This window comes from Rhinopithecus roxellana, chromosome 2, assembly GCF_007565055.1.
Source record: "Rhinopithecus roxellana isolate Shanxi Qingling chromosome 2, ASM756505v1, whole genome shotgun sequence".
Lineage (NCBI taxonomy): Eukaryota > Metazoa > Chordata > Mammalia > Primates > Cercopithecidae > Rhinopithecus > Rhinopithecus roxellana.
Window position 1 is genome coordinate 132,311,115 of NC_044550.1, and position 18,929 is coordinate 132,330,043.

General features: G+C 52.8%; 2 protein-coding genes across 3 annotated transcripts in view; one reads left to right on the top strand and one right to left on the bottom strand.

Moving 5' to 3' along the window:
• The window catches only part of WFS1 (wolframin ER transmembrane glycoprotein), a 34,911-nt gene extending 29,871 nt beyond the window's left edge, over window positions 1–5,040 (top strand). For both annotated transcript variants that reach the window (XM_010370046.2, XM_010370047.2), the window contains exon 8: window positions 2,427–5,040. In XM_010370046.2, coding sequence (XP_010368348.2) covers window positions 2,427–4,238 — 1,812 coding nt within the window. In that variant the 3' untranslated portion in view covers window positions 4,239–5,040. The remainder of the gene's footprint in view (window positions 1–2,426) is intronic.
• A 9,819-nt stretch (window positions 5,041–14,859) lies between these two features.
• The window catches only part of PPP2R2C (protein phosphatase 2 regulatory subunit Bgamma), a 154,031-nt gene continuing 149,961 nt past the window's right edge, over window positions 14,860–18,929 (bottom strand). The window contains exon 9 of the mRNA XM_010370045.2: window positions 14,860–17,079. Coding sequence (XP_010368347.1) covers window positions 16,788–17,079 — 292 coding nt within the window. The 3' untranslated portion in view covers window positions 14,860–16,787. The remainder of the gene's footprint in view (window positions 17,080–18,929) is intronic.

Below are 18,929 nucleotides of genomic sequence, written 5' to 3' on the forward strand. Positions count from 1 at the left end.
CCACTTCTTGTCTGTCGGTGCTCCAGCCTGGCTGTGTCATGTAGCCCCTCAGTGGACTCTGGACACGCAGCCAGGCTTCCCTACCCCCATGTGGGGCCACCCCCTAGGCGTCCACTTCCTGGTGTTGGTCCAGGCCCCTGGCACTTCTGAAGATGCCCAGACCCTGCTTCGTATGCCACACCATGCTGCATAAGCACTGGCACCATGGCCACTTTCTTCCACATCCCCTCCAGTCCCTCTGCCTGGCTGCCCCGTGTTCTGGCAGGGCTCAGGGCCTCTTGAGTTCTGCACAGACCAGGCAGGCATAGGGGCTTCACCCCATCCTGATGCTGCTCCCAGCATGCCTCCCTCAGCCCTCTGCTCCTCTTGGCTGTGGTGAAGGCCAAGAGCTGCTTCTGACCTCAGCGCTGTGTGCAGAGCAGGGAAGCAGGACCCAGAGGTTGGGGGAGGGCAGCCTTTGGCCGTGGCTGTATGGGATTGTGTGCCTATTATAAGTACCATGGGGGGCGTGCGCTGGTGTGTATGTATAGGTGCACACGTGTAGGGTAGGTGTGCATATGTGCACGTGTGTAGGGGTGGGTGTGCATGTGTGAGGATGCACGTGTAGGACTGGGTGTGTACGTGTGTGCACGTGTGTAGGGGTGGGTGTGCACCTGTGTGAATGCACGTGTGTGTAGGGGTGGGTCGCGTGTGTGTGAATGTGTGCATGTGTATGGGGTGGGTTGTGTGTGTGTGTATGTGTGTGAATGTGTGTGCGTGTGTAGGGGTGGGTTGTGTGTGTGCATTTGTAGGGGCGGGTTGTGTGTGTGTGAATTGTGTAGGGGTGGGTTGTGTGAATGTATGTGTGTAGGGGTGGGTTGCATGTGTGTGTGTGCATGTGTAGGGGTGGGTTGTGTGTGTGTGAATGTGCGTGTGTAGGGGTGGGTTGCGTGTGTGTGTGTGTGCATGTGTGTAGGGGCGGGTTGTGTGTGAGAGTATGCACGTGTGTGTAGGGGTGGGTTGCGTGTGTGTGAATGTGCGTGTGTAGGGGTGGGTTGCGTGTGTGTGTGCGTGTGTAGGGGTGGGTTGCGTGTGTGAATGTGCGTGTGTAGGGGTGGGTTGCGTGTGTGTGTGCGTGTGTAGGGGTGGGTTTGTGTGAATGTGCGTGTGTGGGGCGGGTTGTGTGTGTGTGCACGTGTGTGTAGGGGTAGGTTGCGTGTGTGTGTGAATGTGCGTGTGTAGGAGTGGGTTTGTGTGTGCACACGTGTGTAGGGGTGGGTTGCGTGTGTGTGAATGTGCGTGTGTAGGGGTGGGTTGCGTGTGTGTGTGTGCATGTGTGTAGGGGCGGGTTGTGTGTGTGAGTATGCACGTGTGTGTAGGGGTGGGTTGCGTGTGTGTGTGTGTGAATGTGCGTGTGTAGGGGTGGGTTACGTGTGTGTGAATGTGCGTGTGTAGGGGTGGGTTGCGTGTGTGTGCATGCGTGTGTAGGGGTGGGTTGCATGTGTGTGTGAATGTGCATGTGTAGGGGGTGGGTTGTGTGTGTGTGCGTGCGTGTGTAGGGGTGGGTTGCATGTGTGTGTGAATGTGCATGTGTAGGGGGTGGGTTTGTGTGTGCACGTGTGTGTAGGGGTAGGTTGCGTGTGTGTGTGAATGTGCATGTGTAGGAGTGGGTTTGTGTGTGCACACGTGTGTAGGAGTGGGTTGTGTGTGTGTGCACGTGTGTGTAGGGGTGGGTTGCGTATGTGTGTGTGTGAATGTATGCGTGTGTGTAGGGGTGGCAGGTGGCCTGGCAGCTGCTTCTCAGGGTCTTCTGCCACAGGGAGGGCAGTTCAATCGGCCACCCCGTGCAGTTGAATGGTGTCTTTGCTGGGAGAGTGGTGCTGGTCCCTCTGCCTGTGTCTGCATTGACCTCCCTTTTCCTGACGCTTGCTCTGCTGCGCCTCCCAGGACTGCCTGCGGCTTCCCCTCCTAGAGCCCAGCCTCATGAGGATTGCCGTTTCCCTTCATGGAGGCTCAGGGAGGTGACGTCCTTGCTGCAGTGCAGAGCTGGGTCACAAAACCAGCTCCCAGACAGGCATCTTAGGGCTCCATCATCTCTTCATGTGGGTGACCCTGAGGGGAGGGAAGTGGGGAGCCCGTGGCTGCTGGAGGTCTTGCAGGGAGAGAAGCACACATGCATCTGGTCACGCTGGCAGAAGGTGGGGAGCCAGGCACAGGACAGAGAAGGGCTCCAGGCCCAGAAGAGGGAGGGCCCACAGGGACCGCGAGCGTGGGGAGGGCCACCTGGAAAAGGATGGAGGGAGGACTACTAGGATGGGGTCGGCGACGGGAAAACGCAGGGGTGCATGTTCCTTTTGCCCAGAGGCAGGGTGGTCAGAGGGAGGCGTGAGGTGGGAGCGGTGGGGGTCCTGTCCTAGCCTGGTTCCCACATACTGTCTTTCCCCTAGGTGGTCAAGTACCCCCTGCACGCCATCATGGAGATCAAGGAGTACCTGATCGACATGGCCTCCAGGGCGGGCATGCACTGGCTGTCCACCATCATCCCCACGCACCACATCAACGCCCTCATCTTCTTCTTCATTATCAGCAACCTCACCATCGACTTCTTCGCCTTCTTCATCCCGCTAGTCATCTTCTACCTGTCCTTCATCTCCATGGTGATCTGCACCCTCAAGGTGTTCCAGGACAGCAAGGCCTGGGAGAACTTCCGCACCCTCACTGACCTGCTGCTGCGCTTCGAGCCCAACCTGGATGTGGAGCAGGCTGAGGTCAACTTCGGCTGGAACCATCTGGAGCCCTACGCCCACTTCCTGCTCTCTGTCGTCTTCGTCATCTTCTCCTTTCCCATCGCCAGCAAGGACTGCATCCCCTGCTCGGAGCTGGCTGTCATCGCCGGCTTCTTTACTGTGACCAGCTACCTGAGCCTGAGCACCCACGCAGAGCCCTACACGCGCAGGGCCCTGGCCACCGAGGTCACCGCCGGCCTGCTGTCGCTGCTGCCCTCCATGCCCCTGAATTGGCCCTACCTGAAGGTCCTTGGCCAGACCTTCATCACTGTGCCTGTCGGCCACCTGGTCGTCCTCAACATCAGCATCCCCTGCCTGCTCTACATCTACCTGCTTTACCTCTTCTTCCGCATGGCGCGGCTGAGGAATTTCAAGGGCACCTACTGCTACCTGGTGCCCTACCTGGTGTGCTTCATGTGGTGCGAGCTCTCGGTGGTCATCCTGCTGGAGTCCACCGGCCTGGGGCTGCTCCGTGCCTCCATCGGCTACTTCCTCTTCCTCTTTGCCCTCCCCATCCTGGTGGCCGGCCTGGCGCTGGTGGGCGTGCTGCAGTTCGCCCGGTGGTTCATGTCTCTGGAGCTCACCAAGATCGCAGTCACCATGGCGGTCTGCAGCGTGCCCCTGCTGCTGCGCTGGTGGACCAAGGCCAGCTTCTCTGTGGTGGGGATGGTGAAGTCCCTGACGCGGAGCTCCATGGTCAAGCTCATCCTGGTGTGGCTCACGGCCATCGTGCTGTTCTGCTGGTTCTACGTGTACCGCTCAGAGGGCATGAAGGTCTACAACTCCACACTGACCTGGCAGCAGTACGGGGTGCTGTGTGGGCCACGTGCCTGGAAGGAGACCAACATGGCACGCACCCAGATCCTCTGCAGCCACCTGGAGGGCCACAGGGTCACGTGGACCGGCCGCTTCAAGTACGTCCGCGTGACCGACATCGACAACAGCGCCGAGTCGGCCATCAACATGCTCCCGCTCTTCATCGGCGACTGGATGCGCTGCCTCTACGGCGAGGCCTACCCTGCCTGCAGCCCTGGCAACACCTCCACGGCCGAGGAGGAGCTCTGTCGCCTTAAGCTGCTGGCAAAGCACCCCTGCCACATCAAGAAGTTCGACCGCTACAAGTTCGAGATCACCGTGGGCATGCCATTCAGCAGCAGCGCCGACAGCTCGCGCGGCCGCGAGGAGGACGACGTCACCAAGGACATCGTGCTGCGGGCCAGCAGCGAGTTCAAGAGCGTGCTGCTCAGCCTGCGCCAGGGCAGCCTCATCGAGTTCAGCACCATCCTGGAGGGCCGCCTGGGCAGCAAGTGGCCTGTCTTCGAGCTCAAGGCCATCAGCTGCCTCAACTGCATGGCCCAGCTCTCGCCTGCCAGGCGGCACGTGAAGATCGAGCATGACTGGCGCAGCACCGTGCATGGCGCCGTGAAGTTCGCCTTCGACTTCTTCTTCTTCCCGTTCCTGTCGGCGGCCTGAGGATGGTCCGCCATGAGGAGCTTCCAGTGCATGTTGCCGTGAGGCCCTTCCCCAGTGTGGCCCCAGCCCGACAGGCGTGCACCAGTGCCGTGTGTGCCCACGTGTGCAGACCTTGGCTGCAGAGACCTTGCGTCCATGTGTAGATTGCGTGGACCCTGACAAAGGGGTGGCCGCTGTGTAGCTCTGTCCACTGTGAATGCCGAGTGTGTTGGGAATTGCATGCCATCTCCACCCCGAGCCCAGCCTTTCTGAGTGACGTGGGTGTGCCAGGCTAGACTAGGAGGTTCCTGTGTCTCGAAAAGCACTTTACAGATGAGATTCCCTCTCCTCCCCCACCTTCAAGCGCCCTGTTGCCTCTTATTTACTTTTGTGTTGGATTTGTTGTTTAAAGAACCAAATAAGCATCTATGTAAACTCCACAATAGCGTTTCTTATTTCTTTGGTCACTGCTAACCCTTAGCAGCCGTTCCCCTTTCCTGGGGGACGTGCACAGCAGCTGGTGCTTATCATGTGGTCAAGGCCCGGCCCCAGCAGAGGCTGGGAGAGGCGGCGCACTGGCGGTATGTCACACTGAGCTCAGCACCACAGGCTGCCTCATGACCCTCCTGTCCAGCAGGTAGTGGGTGAATTTGTGAGGGTCTTGCCTGAATCCATCGGGACTGGGGAAACAGAGAACACTGTGGTGGGGGGTGGGATGAGGGGTCCCTGTCAGTGCTCAGAAGAGCCTGACTAGGTTCAGTGCTGTGGAGCAGAGAGCCAGGGTCCTGAGTGGCTGAAATAAAACCCTCTAGTGGAACCTGCAGTGCTTTCCTTCCTTTCTTTACTGAAAAGAAGTCTTTCTTGTACATGCGCGAGAATCAGCAGAGCCCGTACTCCTGTTGAATGAAATGCAAGTGCGGTCTGAGTTACAAAAGAGCAAGGTTGATATTTCACAGTTGACAGCTTCCTGCCAAAGCCAGACCCTGGCTTCACCTCCGGCTGGGGCATCTGCTGTCACTGTGGGGTGGCCTGGGCATGGGCTGCCTGTGCAGAGACACCTGTGCCGAAGGTGACCATGGAGTGTCAGCCCAGCCATCCTCTCAGATCTTACTGAGCGGAAAGTGCACAGTCACTTTCCGAATTATCTTCGAATTCCAGTTACCCATGAAGCGGAGCCTATAGGGTGATTCGCGGTGTGGGGCTGCCGCCCATGCCAGGGTGTGTTGTGAAACCGCCTCCTGTGTTCCCTCACCTGCCGTGATGACCCCATGGAATTATAAGCAGAACGTAGTCATTCGGGGGTGCCCGAGCAGCTGGAGGTCCCTCAGCAAGCCTCACCCCTCTTGGGCAGCCTGTGTCTGTCCCAGCCCCTTGGGTCTTTGGTGTCTCCCCTGAGGTTGAGGACATGGCCTATACCTGCTCCTGACCCCCGTAGGCTGGGCTGCTCTCTGCTGGGCAGCAGGCCTCGCCTCTTTGCTGTGGGTGGGGAGTGGCGAGTGGTCACACGCTCTGGCTTGGCCACCTGGTGTTGCCGTGCAGGATGTGGCTGCTCCATCTTCCTTGGACAGCACTGGGTGGTGGCAGCTACACCCCACACTGTCCTCATCCTGGCTTGTCCTGCCTGGAGGGGCTGTGTGAAACCACACGAGAGGCAGGAGGTGTCATCACTCCGAGCCACGTGGTGTCATCACTCCGAGCCCCGGGCTCGCCCCTGGGATTCTTTCCCAGGTGGTGAGATGAGGTTGGAGTTCAGTCCCATTTCCTCTCCCCATCCTGCGGATTTGTGAGGCCATGGAAGACCCTTGCTCTGTGACTCTGCCCCCGGGATCCCCACTGACTGTGCAGAGGAGGGAAGCCGCATGATGCGTTCCAAGTGGACAAAGATGACAACACAGCATCTCACAACACCTGGATGAGGAAGATGCTGTAACATCCCTCTTCTGCAGAAGAGGACACCGAGGTTCAGAGTGGAGGCCATAGCACAGTAGCACATGGCACATAGCACAGCAGGAAGGATGGAGCCCCACCTGTCCCCTTCCCCTGGGCCACCACGCTGCCACTCAGCACCGCTGATTAGTTTCTAACCAACCAGCAGAGGCACAGCTTGGAGGAGGAGTGGTGCTGTCTTTTGGGCATGGTCCGGAGTTCCACTCATTCTGCCACAAAGCCCTATACCACTGGGCACCATTTAACACCTGTCCCCAGGCCTCGGTGTCCCGATCTGTAAAATGGAAAGTTCTGGGCTAGGTCAGTGGTTTTCAAAACTTCTTAGCAACACCGTTTTTTGTTTGTTTGAAATAGGGTCCCTTTGTCACCCAGGCTGGAGTGTAGTGGTGCTGTCTGGGCTCACTGCAGCCTCCACATTTGTCCTGGGTTTTACGGAGAGGCTCTCCCCCCTCCGCACCCCCCACCCAGGAAAGAACCTGCCGTCTGCAGAAACAGCAGTTATTTAAGACCCCATCCCGGCCACCTGCTCTGGGCTGGGCCTTCACCCCACGGAGCTGTGGGACAACCAGGGAGGGACCGGGGGCAGAGTCTCACTTTGTTTCCATGAGGTAGTAGCATTTGAGAGAATGAGTCAGGAAAGACCCAACTGGGTGGTGCCATCCCAAGTGCCAGGAGAGGGTTTGGCACCAGAGTTTCCGAGCCCTCTGGAAGCCCAGCTCCCCAGGGCGTTCTTTCAGGGGGCCTTCACTGTCCATTCTTGGGCGGCGAAGCCATCAGAAAGACCACTCTGCCTCCTTTGGACATGCTCTTAAAGACCAGGCATTCAAACAAGTTCAATTATTCAAATGCTTTTTTCCTTTTTTTTTTTTTTGAATCCTACATCATGCAAGTGCACGCCCAAGTGAGGTGACAAAAACCCACATTTCTGCAGATGCCCACGAAGCAGGACCTATATCTCTTGAGTCTGGTACCTGAGGACAGAATCCTGTAACCACCCCAGCTCCCAATCAGCAGGATGGGGTGTCGGGGCTATCAAACAGCCACGTGGCCCAATGCATCTCATCCGGCAGCCCGGGGAAAGCATGCTTTGACGGCCAGGCCCCGATCCGATACATGGTGCTTCCTCTTCATGACAAATAAAATGAACACTCCTTCACTCAAAATATTGAGCCCCTGCTGTGTGCTTCACTCTTCCTGGCACAGGGGATGCAGCAATGCACAGAGAAGAGCCCCTGCCCTGCTGGGAGGGGTGTTTGTGGGGAGATGGACCACGCACCAGTCAGTGAATATAGCACAATAGCAGGTAGAGAAAAGTGCTACAGTCATCTACCGTGAGCGCCGTGATGCTCTGCCCAGTTTCACCAACATTAATGGAGCACCCACTGTATGCTGGACACCATGCATTTTCTCATCCTGGCAGCTGTTGCAAAATAGACAGTTCCCTCGTGAAGACTGTGGGCAGTAGAATCGCAGCCCCCAAAGATGTCCGGGTCCTAATCCCCAAATCATGTTCCTGTGTTCCCTTGTATGGCAAGAGGGACATTGCGGATGGGATTCAGTTAAAGATCTTGATACCGGGGAGATGATTCTGGACTTTCCTATCCAGGAGGGCCCAATGTAATCTCAAGTGTCCTTGTAAGAGGGAGGCTGGAAGGTCGGGGTGAGAGACTGGAAGATGCCACCCTACAGGCTTCAAGATGGAGGAAGGGACCATGAGCCAAGGAATGTGGGCGTCTCTCACGCTGGAAAAGGTGAGGAGATGGTTCTCGCCTGCAGCCTCCAGTGAGACACAGCTGGAGTGATGGCGTCTGACTGGGCCACTGACACGGCTCTAGAGTCCCAGATTCCCACGCCCCCGCCCCTCTGCATGGCTCCTGAGTCCCTCTCTGAGGTGTCTCCTGGAAAACCCTTGGATTCCTGCTCCCTGCCTGTTGTCCCTGAACGTTGCTACCTTTTGCAGCTAGTCTGTCCCTCTCTGAGGCTCATGATGTCATCTGACTGTGTGGGCCCCACGCGTAATTCTAACAGCACCCAGGTAAAGATAAAGGGGCTTTGTTGTTTTTCTAAAAAGGACTTTGCTGTTGCTTGAGTCACTCATAACTTGATCAATTATGTGGAGCTCTAAAAGCTTCCCAGTTGCTAGGAAACCGCACCTTGGAGGCTGGCGAACCATCGTTAAAGTTGCTCCTAAACGGTTGAACCTCTCTGGTGACTTTGGAAAGTAGCCTGGGAAAACAAAACAAACAACAAGAAAACAGAAAAGACTTGGGTTCCCTTTTCTTTCTTTCCAGAAGTGATCAAATCAATCAGCTAAACTCACTGCTTCTAGCTTTCCTCTGACTAGATGATGTGCTTTTTTTCTGCTGTTAGCCAGAAAGGCCATTTTCTTCCTATTTTAGTCACAGAATAACCTGTCTCTTTAGGACAGTGGGGTCCTGTGCTGAATCCCACCCCCAAAGATGGAAAGAACGCGGGTGCTGCGTTGTGGGAAGCCCCAGCTGAGACTAAGTGTATAATGGGCTGAGAGCCGAGAGCCTGGCCCGGCAAGCCAGGCAGTGAGGGGACCCGGTACCCCACTCCCCATTTCTGCTGGAGCTGGAAGAGCCCCAAGGACATCAGAGGAGGGAGCTGGGGCTCAGAGCTGGGTGGGGCAGCTGACTACTCCCTGCAGAACACCTACCACCTGCCAGACACTAGTGGCTGATTTGTGGACATGCTCTCAAAACCCTCAGGTGATCTGCCTGCCTCAGCCCCCCAAAGTGCTGGGATTACAGGCATGAGCCACCGCGCCTGGCTTATGATTACTTTTTGTTTACACTGTGCCTAATAATTATCTAGTTTTTTGTCTATTTTTTTCCACATTGATCACTAATTCATTTGTGAAAAATAGAAAATTCGTCTCAATGTGTTAAAACTATCAGATAAGCTCTCGATTTCTGCTTCCCCAGCCCCCGTAGATTTGTTTTTTGGAACTTTCCATCTTCCTGTGTCAATCTGGACTGTTCACTCTCCAGGCCACCACCCAGCTGTCACCCTGGGGACTCCCTCACTGTCACCCAGGTGTTCCCTTTGCGTCTCTCCTCTGTGGTATCCCTGTTTCTGGGATCCCAGATGGATTAGCTAGGAAACAGGCTAGGCTGCTATAACAGAGACCCCCCCAATACAAACAACAGTTTATACAACACAGAATTGTATTTCTTTCTCAGGTCACCATCTGAGTAAGTGGCCTAGGCTAGTGTGCTGGCTCTAGGCAGGTTTCTTCTCTCTTGTCGCTCTCTCTCTTTTGACCCACATTTTCTATCCTGAGATCTAAACTAGCTGCTCCAGCTTCTGAAACCGCCTTTGCAAAATTATAACTGAGGAAATTACAACAGTGAAAAAAGTCAGACCTAACTGACTCCATCTTCCTTCTAACCTTTAAGCTGTCCTTGTTCATTCCTGGACATAGGCCAGACTAACTTTGGGAAGGACTTCAGTTCATGGTTTGACTGAAATAAATTGGTAAGAGCCCTTTCCCAAAAAGACCCCCCTTCTTGCCTGGGGTCCAGTCTGCCTTTGAAGGACTAACAAATTAGCTACGAGATTAGAAATTAACAGTTTAGGGGTCATGCAACCTCTGGCTCCAAGAGTCTGAACCTCCCCATATTGCTCCTGGGGATAACATCACCATTGGAAAACCTAAGACCAGTGCTTGAGCTATTTTGCAGACCCTGCACTCAATGGATCAGCCAACACCACCCAGACCAGTAATCAGGCTCAACCAGTTCTACCATTGTACCTAGGAAGAGAAGATATTAAGAAGACCTCACTTCAAACCCCCTGGGATTCCATCTCCAACCTGACCAATCAGCACTGCCCACTTCCCAAGCCCCTACCCACCAAATTGTCTTTAAAAACTGTGATCCTGGCCGGGCGCAGTAGCTCATGCCTGTAATCCCAGCACTTTGGGAGGCCGAGATGAGCAGATCACTTGAGGTCAGGAGTTCGAGACCAGCCTGGCCAAGGCAGTGAAACCCTGTCTCTACTAAAAATACAAAAATTAGCTGGTCATGGTTGCGGGTGCCTGTAGTCCCAGCTACTCGGGAGGCTGAGGCAGGAGAATCGCCTGAACCCAGGAGGTGGATGTTGCAGTGAGTCAAGATCGTGCCACTGCACTCCAGCCTGGGTGACAGAGTGAGACTCTGTCTCCAAATTAATTAATTAATCAAATTAAAATTAACACTCTGATCCCCGAATGCTTGGGGAGACTGATTTTGAATAATAATAAAACTCCAGTCTCCCACACAACTGGCTCTGCATAAATTACTTTCTCCATTGCAATGCCCCTGTCTTGATAAATTGGTTCTGTCCAGGCAGTGGGCGAGGTGAACCCACTGGGCGGTTACCCTTCTAGCACTGCGTCTACAGTCTGGCCAGCATTTAGGATGGGAGGGCAGGTGAAAGACAGGCTTCTCCCCTCTTACCGCAGTGCCTGGAGCAGATCACTTCCATGTCCTCTCTGTTGGCCCAACCTGGCTCTGGCGGATGATCCTGTGTCCGGACAACAACTCCACTGTGATGTGCAAAGGGAAGGTCAGATGTCAGGGACAACCAGGGGTCCCTAACTCATGTGTTTCCTTCTTTCCTGGTTTCGTGTTAGCGATGCACACCCTCCAGCGGCTTCCTGAGAAGTTGTCTTTACGTGAATGGGAGCCAGTTTGAAAACTTCCCCACCGTAGGTCCATACCTTTGGGTCGTCTCCTCTCGCAGTGACCTGGGCTTGGTCCTGTGACTTGTTTTGGCCCATGGGACGACAGTACATGTGACACAAGCAGAGACTTGAGAAGCAGGTGTGCCTTGGGGCTTATCTTACTGACCTTGGGAGCTCCAGTGTCAGAGACATTGGAACCACAGTGACTCCATCTTGAATGGGGGCTGGGTAAAATGAGGCTGAGACCTGCTGGGCTGCATTCCCAGGAGGTTAGGCGTTCTTAGTTAACAGGAGATTTACAGATAGGGATTAAGTGAACAATGTTTACCGAACAGACCCCAGACTTAACAAACCCAGGAAATGTCCTGATGTCCCAATACCTTAAGAACAAAAGCATTCTTAGTTTAAAAATAAGTTTGGTGGCTGAGCACGGTGGCTCACACTTGTAATCCCAGCACTTTGGGAGGCTGAGGTAGGCAGATCACCTGAGGTCAGGCGTTCAAGACTAGCCTAGCCAACATGGTGAAATGCATCTCTATTAAAAATACAAAAAATTAGCAAGGCATGATGGCTGGCGCCTATAATCCCAGCTACTTGGGAGGCTGAGGCAGAAGAATTGCTTGAACCTGGGAGGCAGAGGTTGCAGTGAGTGGAGATTGCACCACTGCACTCCAGCCTGGGCGACAGAGCAAGACTCCATCTCAAAAAAAAAAAAAAAAAAAAAAAAAGGTTTGCTGTAAAGATTCTTGCAGAAGAGAGATTCTTGCAGAAGAAAAGATTCTTGCAGAAGAGAGATTCTTGCAGAAGAAAAGATTCTTGCAGAAGAGAGATTCTTGCAGAAGAAAAGATTCTTGCAGAAGAGAGATTCTTGCAGAAGAAAAGATTCTTGCAGAAGAGAGATTCTTGCAGAAGAAAAGATTCTTGCAGAAGAGAGTAGTTGCACAAAGATGAACAATCCCTAGTCACCAGCCCTAGTAGCAGAGCACACCTCCCCCAGGATTTTGCGGCTTTGTTATCTTATATACAAACAAGCACTGTACCTAAGGCACATGCATTCCTCCTCTTGCTCTTGGGAACACCCTACTCTGCCTGTGGACAGCAATTCCTTCTTGCCTTTACTCTCTTAATAAACTCGCTTTCACTTTACTCTGTGGACTCGCCCCGAATTCTTTCTTGTGCAAGATCCAAAAACCCTCTCTTGGGTCTGGATTGAGACCGCTTTCTGGTAACACTGGGGCGATCACAGGGCTGGCCTGGGACAGCCCACTGGGTGACAGAGACGCCTGCTGATGGCATCTGTGTTACCCTGAGCCAACCAGAAAACCTGTGAGTGAGGCTGTTCTAAAACATTCATCTTCAACTCTGCCTCCCAGCCCACACACGGAATTATAAGAAACAGTCAATGTTTACTTTTTTTTTTAAAGACCCTAAATCAAAAGCTAATTGGTACAAAACCCCGCGTGGGTAAAACGTCTTTGTTTCCCTCTCAAGTGTAATCAATAGTTTGAAGGGGCATAGCCAGCATTTGAGGTTCGAAAATTTCTTCTTAGAGTTTGAAAGCAGCGCTCCCTTCCCTTATTGCTGCTGGGAAGCCTGAAGACGTATTCTGATTCTCCTAAGCCATGGTTTACAGTGTTCTCAGTCTCCCTGAGTTCTGATTCCTCAAAGGGATGGCCCTGGAAGTGGGTGGGCTTTCTGCCATCGTGCCAGGCACAGTGGTTTCTTTTCATCTGCAAAGTTTGATTCTTCAGGTCAGAAAAATTTTGAATATTTTCTTGCCTCCATTTTCTTTGTTGAACTCCTCATATCTGTGTGCTGAGGCCTCTTAGAGGAGGTTAGCTTTGTTGTTTATTTATTTATTTATTTATTTTGAGACAGAGTCTCACTCTGTCACCCAGGCTGGAGTGCAGTGGCGCAATCTCGGCTCACTACAAGCTCCACCTCCCAGGTTCAAGGGATTCTCCTGCCTCAACCTCCCAAGTAGCTGGGATTACAGGCGTGCCCCACCATGCCCGGCTAATTTTTGTATTTTTAGTAGAGATGGGTTTCACCATGTTGGCCAGGCTGGTCTCCATCTCCTGACCTCAAGTGATCCGCCTGCCTCGGCCTCCCAAAGTGCTGGGATTACAGGTGTGAGGCACCGCGCCCGGCCGAGGTTATCCCTTCTTCTCATCTGTTTTCTTTGGGATTCTCCTTGATTTTTTTTGTTCTACTTCCTGAGAAATTTCCTCAACCATATCTTCCAATCTTTGCAGAAATCTTTATTTTTGCAATCATGCTTCTAATTTCCATGGTTTCCTTAGAGTCTCCACGTGTTTCCATGGCTATGTTTTCCATATTCTCTTATGTCTATGCAGATATTCATTATCAGAGTTTTGAAAACTATATTCCACTTGGCACTGTAGCTAAAGGTTGCAGCTGTGGAACTGAGCGCCAATAAAGCCCCTGTCCGCAGACCCACAGAACAGCACCTGCCTTCCTCCTGCTGAACCTGAAGCCCAAAACTCCCTCTTGAAATCCAGAGGCAGGGCCTGGCTCCTGGCAGGGTGCAGGGAAACTTACCCACACACTCTCCTGCTTAGCTCAGCAATTGTGGCAGGTGGGGCGGGGCCTCTCTGGCTTCCTGAAGAATCCAGGTACCCTGTCGTTTCTCTCCCCCGAGGCTTCCATTCTCTGGGACCCTCAGGCACGTCTGTGGGGGAGAACTGAATGAGGAGTTATGTGCTACCTGTGTGATTGTGAGCTAATTCTTTAACCTCTCTGAATCAGTTTCCTCATCTGTATCATATTCTCATGGAGAGTGTGTGTGTGGAGATCATGATGGGCCACGCGCACCTGATGCAAGACAAAACAAGACAACTATCATTACGGAGTGTCGTGTGCCAAGCACTGTGTTTTGCACTATCCAAGTTAATCTTGCCCTTTCTCTCCCACCACAAACCTACAAGATAGGGAGTCCTATTAGCTCCATTTCCTCAGTGATGAATTCAGAGCTAGGGAAAGTTAAGAGCTGAATTAGGAGTTAGAGGCAGCAAACCCTTGATGTGAACCCAGCTTCCCAGTGCAAAGCCCATGGGCATCCCCACTTGCCATATTGCCTCCTGATGGGCTCCACCTCCATGAGATTGGACTCATTAAAAACAAACAGCATCCTGGGCCTCGTTTTTGATGTAACATTTGTTATTTTATTGGAAAAAGCTGGTATTAACATATTTATAGTTTTATTCAACAATTGGGTAATTTGTGAGACACCAAAGAGAAAAAGAATGCACCTATGAGTTACAGAGACCAAACTGATCAGGGCTGACAACTTGACCACCATGTATCCCACACCACGACCACCACCACCACCACCACCCCCACCTCCACCACCACCACCTCCACCACCCCTACCACCACCCCCATCACCAAGAGCTTCGTCCTCAGAGAAGAGCTAAATTTAAAAAACCCAACAACTTCACAATGACCATGTGAACGCCCGTACATTCGAGAAGACCAGAAAATGTAAGCAGAGCAGGGATGCAAGTCTGTGACTGTTACGCTGGTCCTTCCGCCATTTCTGGTTTTGTCCCTCCCACTGACACCTTTTCTTAACACACATTTTATCTTCACAATTTGCTTTGGACATCATTATTTTCCAGGGATCCAAAGACATACTTTTCCTCAAAAAAGATCTTTTCCTTTCTTTTTTCTCCTTTTTGGTTTGGTACCCAAAGTTTAAAACAGAAGTAAGGAACTAGGAACCGTATTAAGACCTCCTTTTGAAGAACATGTAAGATTCATACTTTGAAGATGGTAAATGTTAAATCTATGATGTGACAGTAACCTCTAGCTGCAAATACAAGTTTCCTCTCTTAACATTTGACTCACAAAGGGAGATGGATCGCAGCAAATATCCAAGTAATTGGTAAGGCCCTCAGAGCTGGGTTTTGGCTTCAACACACTATCTATACAATTAACCACATTCTCAAACCTCTTTACAAGGGGGAAAAATGTAATCCAATCCTTTGATTGTTAAATTTAATTAGAATAGATATGTACATATAATACTGTCCAGGTCAACTGGATTTTATAGTGATATATAAACAAACATTCTTCATTCACGTTGATTAAAAAAAAAAAAAACAATGATCCATTTCCCTGTGTACATGTTATATGGCCAGAAGTGAGTACACATGCACTTTGTGCTTTTACACACACAAAAGTCTACTGTAATCCACTGAGAATAACCTCAGCTGGGTCTATTTCCTGGGTTATGTTACATCTTGTAAAAAAACAAAACAAAACAAAATGGTTGGATTTGGCTGGGTCTCTGCTCCTCGCTTTCTGAATCAAAATGCCAAACTACGTGGTTCTGCTGTGAGTCCATGAGCAAAGCCGACTCAGAGCGGTGGGCAGGTGTGGTATCATCAGAACAGGAGCATCTACCATGGAAGCACCACCTTCTCTGTGGCCCTCATTGTCAGAGGGGCAGAGTTCCCGAGGGACATGTCCTCTGGGACTGTGTGGTCCTTAAAGTACAGGTATCCTAAAATGGTCAGAACATGCAATTTCCTTTCAGAGGCAGTTCAGTGCATTGGCTCAAGGAGGGTGCAAGCCCAGGTTGAAGTGGAGTCCCGGGGAGGGCCGTACTCCTGAAGCCACCAAGCAGAGCAAGGAGCTCCAGGGGTCTTCTCCTTCTTCCATCCTGCATTTCAGTTCTCCTGGACCCTTGTTGTAGCCAAGTCTGCCATGTCCTATTTTCCAAGACAGAGAGGCATTCCTTTCCAAACCTTCCATTCGAGTGTCACTTAAACATGAGCCACCCACGAGATGGACTGGAGAGAACCTTGTGTGAAGACCCGGACGGGCTCCTGACACCACTGCTTGGCGGGCGCCTGCCATGGGTGACCTGTGCATCTGCTCAGAGCCTCAGTTTCTTCTCGTGGACAGAGGGGATCCTAAGGTTTCCTCTTATCCCCAGCATCCAGCCCAGAGCCTGGCACGCTTCAAGAAGTTGGTGCTTACGATGGAAATGAATGAACACCCACCTCACAGTCAGGAGGAAGATTCCAAAAAATCGTGAATGGGAGCCAGTGTCCGCTCCAGGAAGGTGCCCAGTGAATGCTGGAGGGTGAGGGGAAAGCGGCTGCAGGGAGGGCTGCAGGGGGTAAGTCAACTGCCTCTAGGGCTGAGCACCATGCCCAGCACACAGGAGAGGCTCAGCAAACAGCAGGTGAATCAGATGAGGACACAGGCACGCAGAAGACAAACCCCACCCCGCTCCTCTTGGGAAACAGAACCAGATCTGGGACCTGGGATGTTTCAAGACGTTCAGAAAACCTAGGAAAGAAGCTTGCATCTGCAAATTCTCAGCATGAATTCACCATTCGAAAAACAAAGGTGAGATCATCAACTCTGAGACAGGGCGAACTGCCCCATGTATAACCAAAAGACCCCCTGGCTGGCTCGTTTGAGATTCGTCATCTGTCCCTGGAGCCCTGATCTGGGACCGGTGAGGCCTGGCGGGGAAGCGGCTCCCATCAGCTCCGGCCCCTGCAGCAGGACGCACTGGAGTGAAAAATTAACCCGGACGCATAAAAAGTCCTGTTGATGTGGTAAAGACCGCAGACCGAGACGGTGAAGGGACGTGAATGAAAGAACCCTGAACTGTAAGACTCCACAGTCATGTCCATTTTATGATTCGTGGCGGTGAACGCTTCCTTTCCTTTTTATTTTTTTTTAAACAGACAATTACTGCCAAACACAATTCTGGCCTAGGGAAGCTGGGGTAGGGATGGGGGCTCAGGCTTCCTGTGTCCACACACTGCCACCTCTGTGGCCGTCCTCGTTGGCGCTGTGACTTCCTTCCCCTCCTTGCGTTGCGGTTGTGAAGATCATGTCGGGGATGACTTGCGCAAGGCTGGGTGGCGGGGGCCGGGATCTGCACGTACCTAGTGCATGTCAGAGTTCACCTTGTCCTGGAAGATGTACAGGTTGTTGGTGGCAGCGATGGCAATGATGTTCTCAGCCGGGTGCCAGGCCGTGTGCAGGATCTTCTTGGTGAAGTCCAAGCTGTCCACACTGATGTCGTCACGCCGGCGCTTGCCCCCCACGCACACACGCCGCGGCTTGAGCACAGCCCGGGGCTTGCTGCTTTCCCGCGAGGCCTCCAGGGTCACGTCCCGCTTGGTATTCCGATCGAACATGCGGAAGAAGTTGTTGTAGGCCCCAGTCATGATGACGCTGGTGGGAGAAGGAGAGGCGTCAGGCGAGGGGGAGCACAAACCTCTTCTCAAGAAATAAGCCCAGGTGTGGGGACTCACACCTATAACCCCAGGACTTTGGAAGGCCCCAGTGGGAGGATCGCGTCAGCCTAAGAGTTCAGGACCAGCCTGGACAACATAGCGAGACCCCACCTCTACAAAAAAAAAAAAATTTTAAATGACTGTAGTCCCAGCTATTCGGGAGGCTAAGGCAGGAGGATCACCTGAGCCTGGGGAGGCAGAGGCTGCAGTGAGCTGTGATTGTACCGCTGCAGTCTAGCCTGGGTGACAGAGTAAAACTCTGTCTCAAAACAACAAACAAACAGAAAAGAAAGCAAGCCCAGAGCCGACAGAGCCATCACTCCCTGGAAAGGGAACGCACACCTGCCTCTATTCCCCTGTCTGTTGGGGTCTCTTATATCCCCTCACATGTCAGCTGCCACCAACACGTAGACTCTGGGGCCAGGAGCTAAGATCATTTTTATGCTCTGCACCAATCATCATGAAAATACCCTCCTGGCCGGGCGTGGTGACTCACACCTATAATCCCAGCACTTTGGGAGTCCGAGGCGGGTGGATCACCTGAGGTGAGGAGTTTGAGACCAGCCTGGCCAACATGATGAAACCCCGTCTCTACTAAAAATACAAAAATTAACTGGGCATGGTAGTGGGCACCTGTAATCCCAGCTACTCGGGAGGCTGAGGCAGGAGAATTGCTTGAATCCAGGAGGCGAGGTTGTAGTGAGTCGAGATCGCACCACTGCACTCCAGCCTGGGCAATAAGAGCAAAACTCCGTCTCGGAAAAAAAAAAAAAAAAGAAGAAGAAGAAGAAAGAAAGAAAGAAAAGAAAAGACAATGCCTTCCTGTAATTTCTGTTAGTCCAGGAGAGAAAGCCCTGGCCTTCCAAAGGGACTGTGCGACCACAGCAGGAGGTAGACACGGAAGCAGCTGGGACAGAGAACCACCAGGCCCTGCTTCCCTCCAGGGGCCCGCCTGTCCCAAGGAGTCAGGTGAATAAAGGAACACGCATCGCCATGAGGGACGGGGCGAGCGGTGCTGACGTGCAGAGGCTCACCGCCCTCACCATCCTGCTAAAGAGAATTCCACACCATTTCTTTGCTCTCCCTGCTCCTAAGGAGGGGATCCTGCTGGTGGGAGGAAGGATAAGTTCATCGACGTAGTAAGAGGCAGGAGAGAAAGCACAGCTCTGTGGGCCTGCGCCCAGAGGAAGGGTTTTGGGGTTTGGCCTCTGCAGGGCCCTGGAGCAGCTGTGGTGCGCGAGGTAAGCGGGGAGGAAGAGGGCATTCCAAAAAGCAGCCACGAGATCAAGAAGTTGTCCTGCTGAAGGCTCTTCAGGGAGGAAACCCTGTTTCCTTTTGGAAGCCAAGTTGGGCTTCCTGAGGTTAACACTGCTCTGAGACAGAACCAGGCGGATCCCTGGGTCTCCACGAGTTATGCACAGAGGACAAAAGCTCACACGTGAGCTCAGGCACTGTGGTCAGGGGCTTGGGCTCTGGCCAGTCCCCCTGGGTCTGGATCCCAGCTCTGCCCTACCCTGGCACGCACCCTATCTTAGTTTTCTATCAATATTGGGGTCAACAAGGGAATGCAGCCCCTGGTGAGTGCAAATCAGGGGACGCAGGCTGAACACCCCGCACAGTGCTGGGCTTGGGGCACTTTGTCTCTTGTTATTTACCAGGTACTTCTCGATCCTAATCGTCCATGTGACCGAAGCCACACCTGCTTTATATGTGACTCAGAGCCTGGGACAAGGGAAGCAACATGAGCGTGGGGCTGGGTGAATGAGTCCCACAGAAGGACCCTGCCCA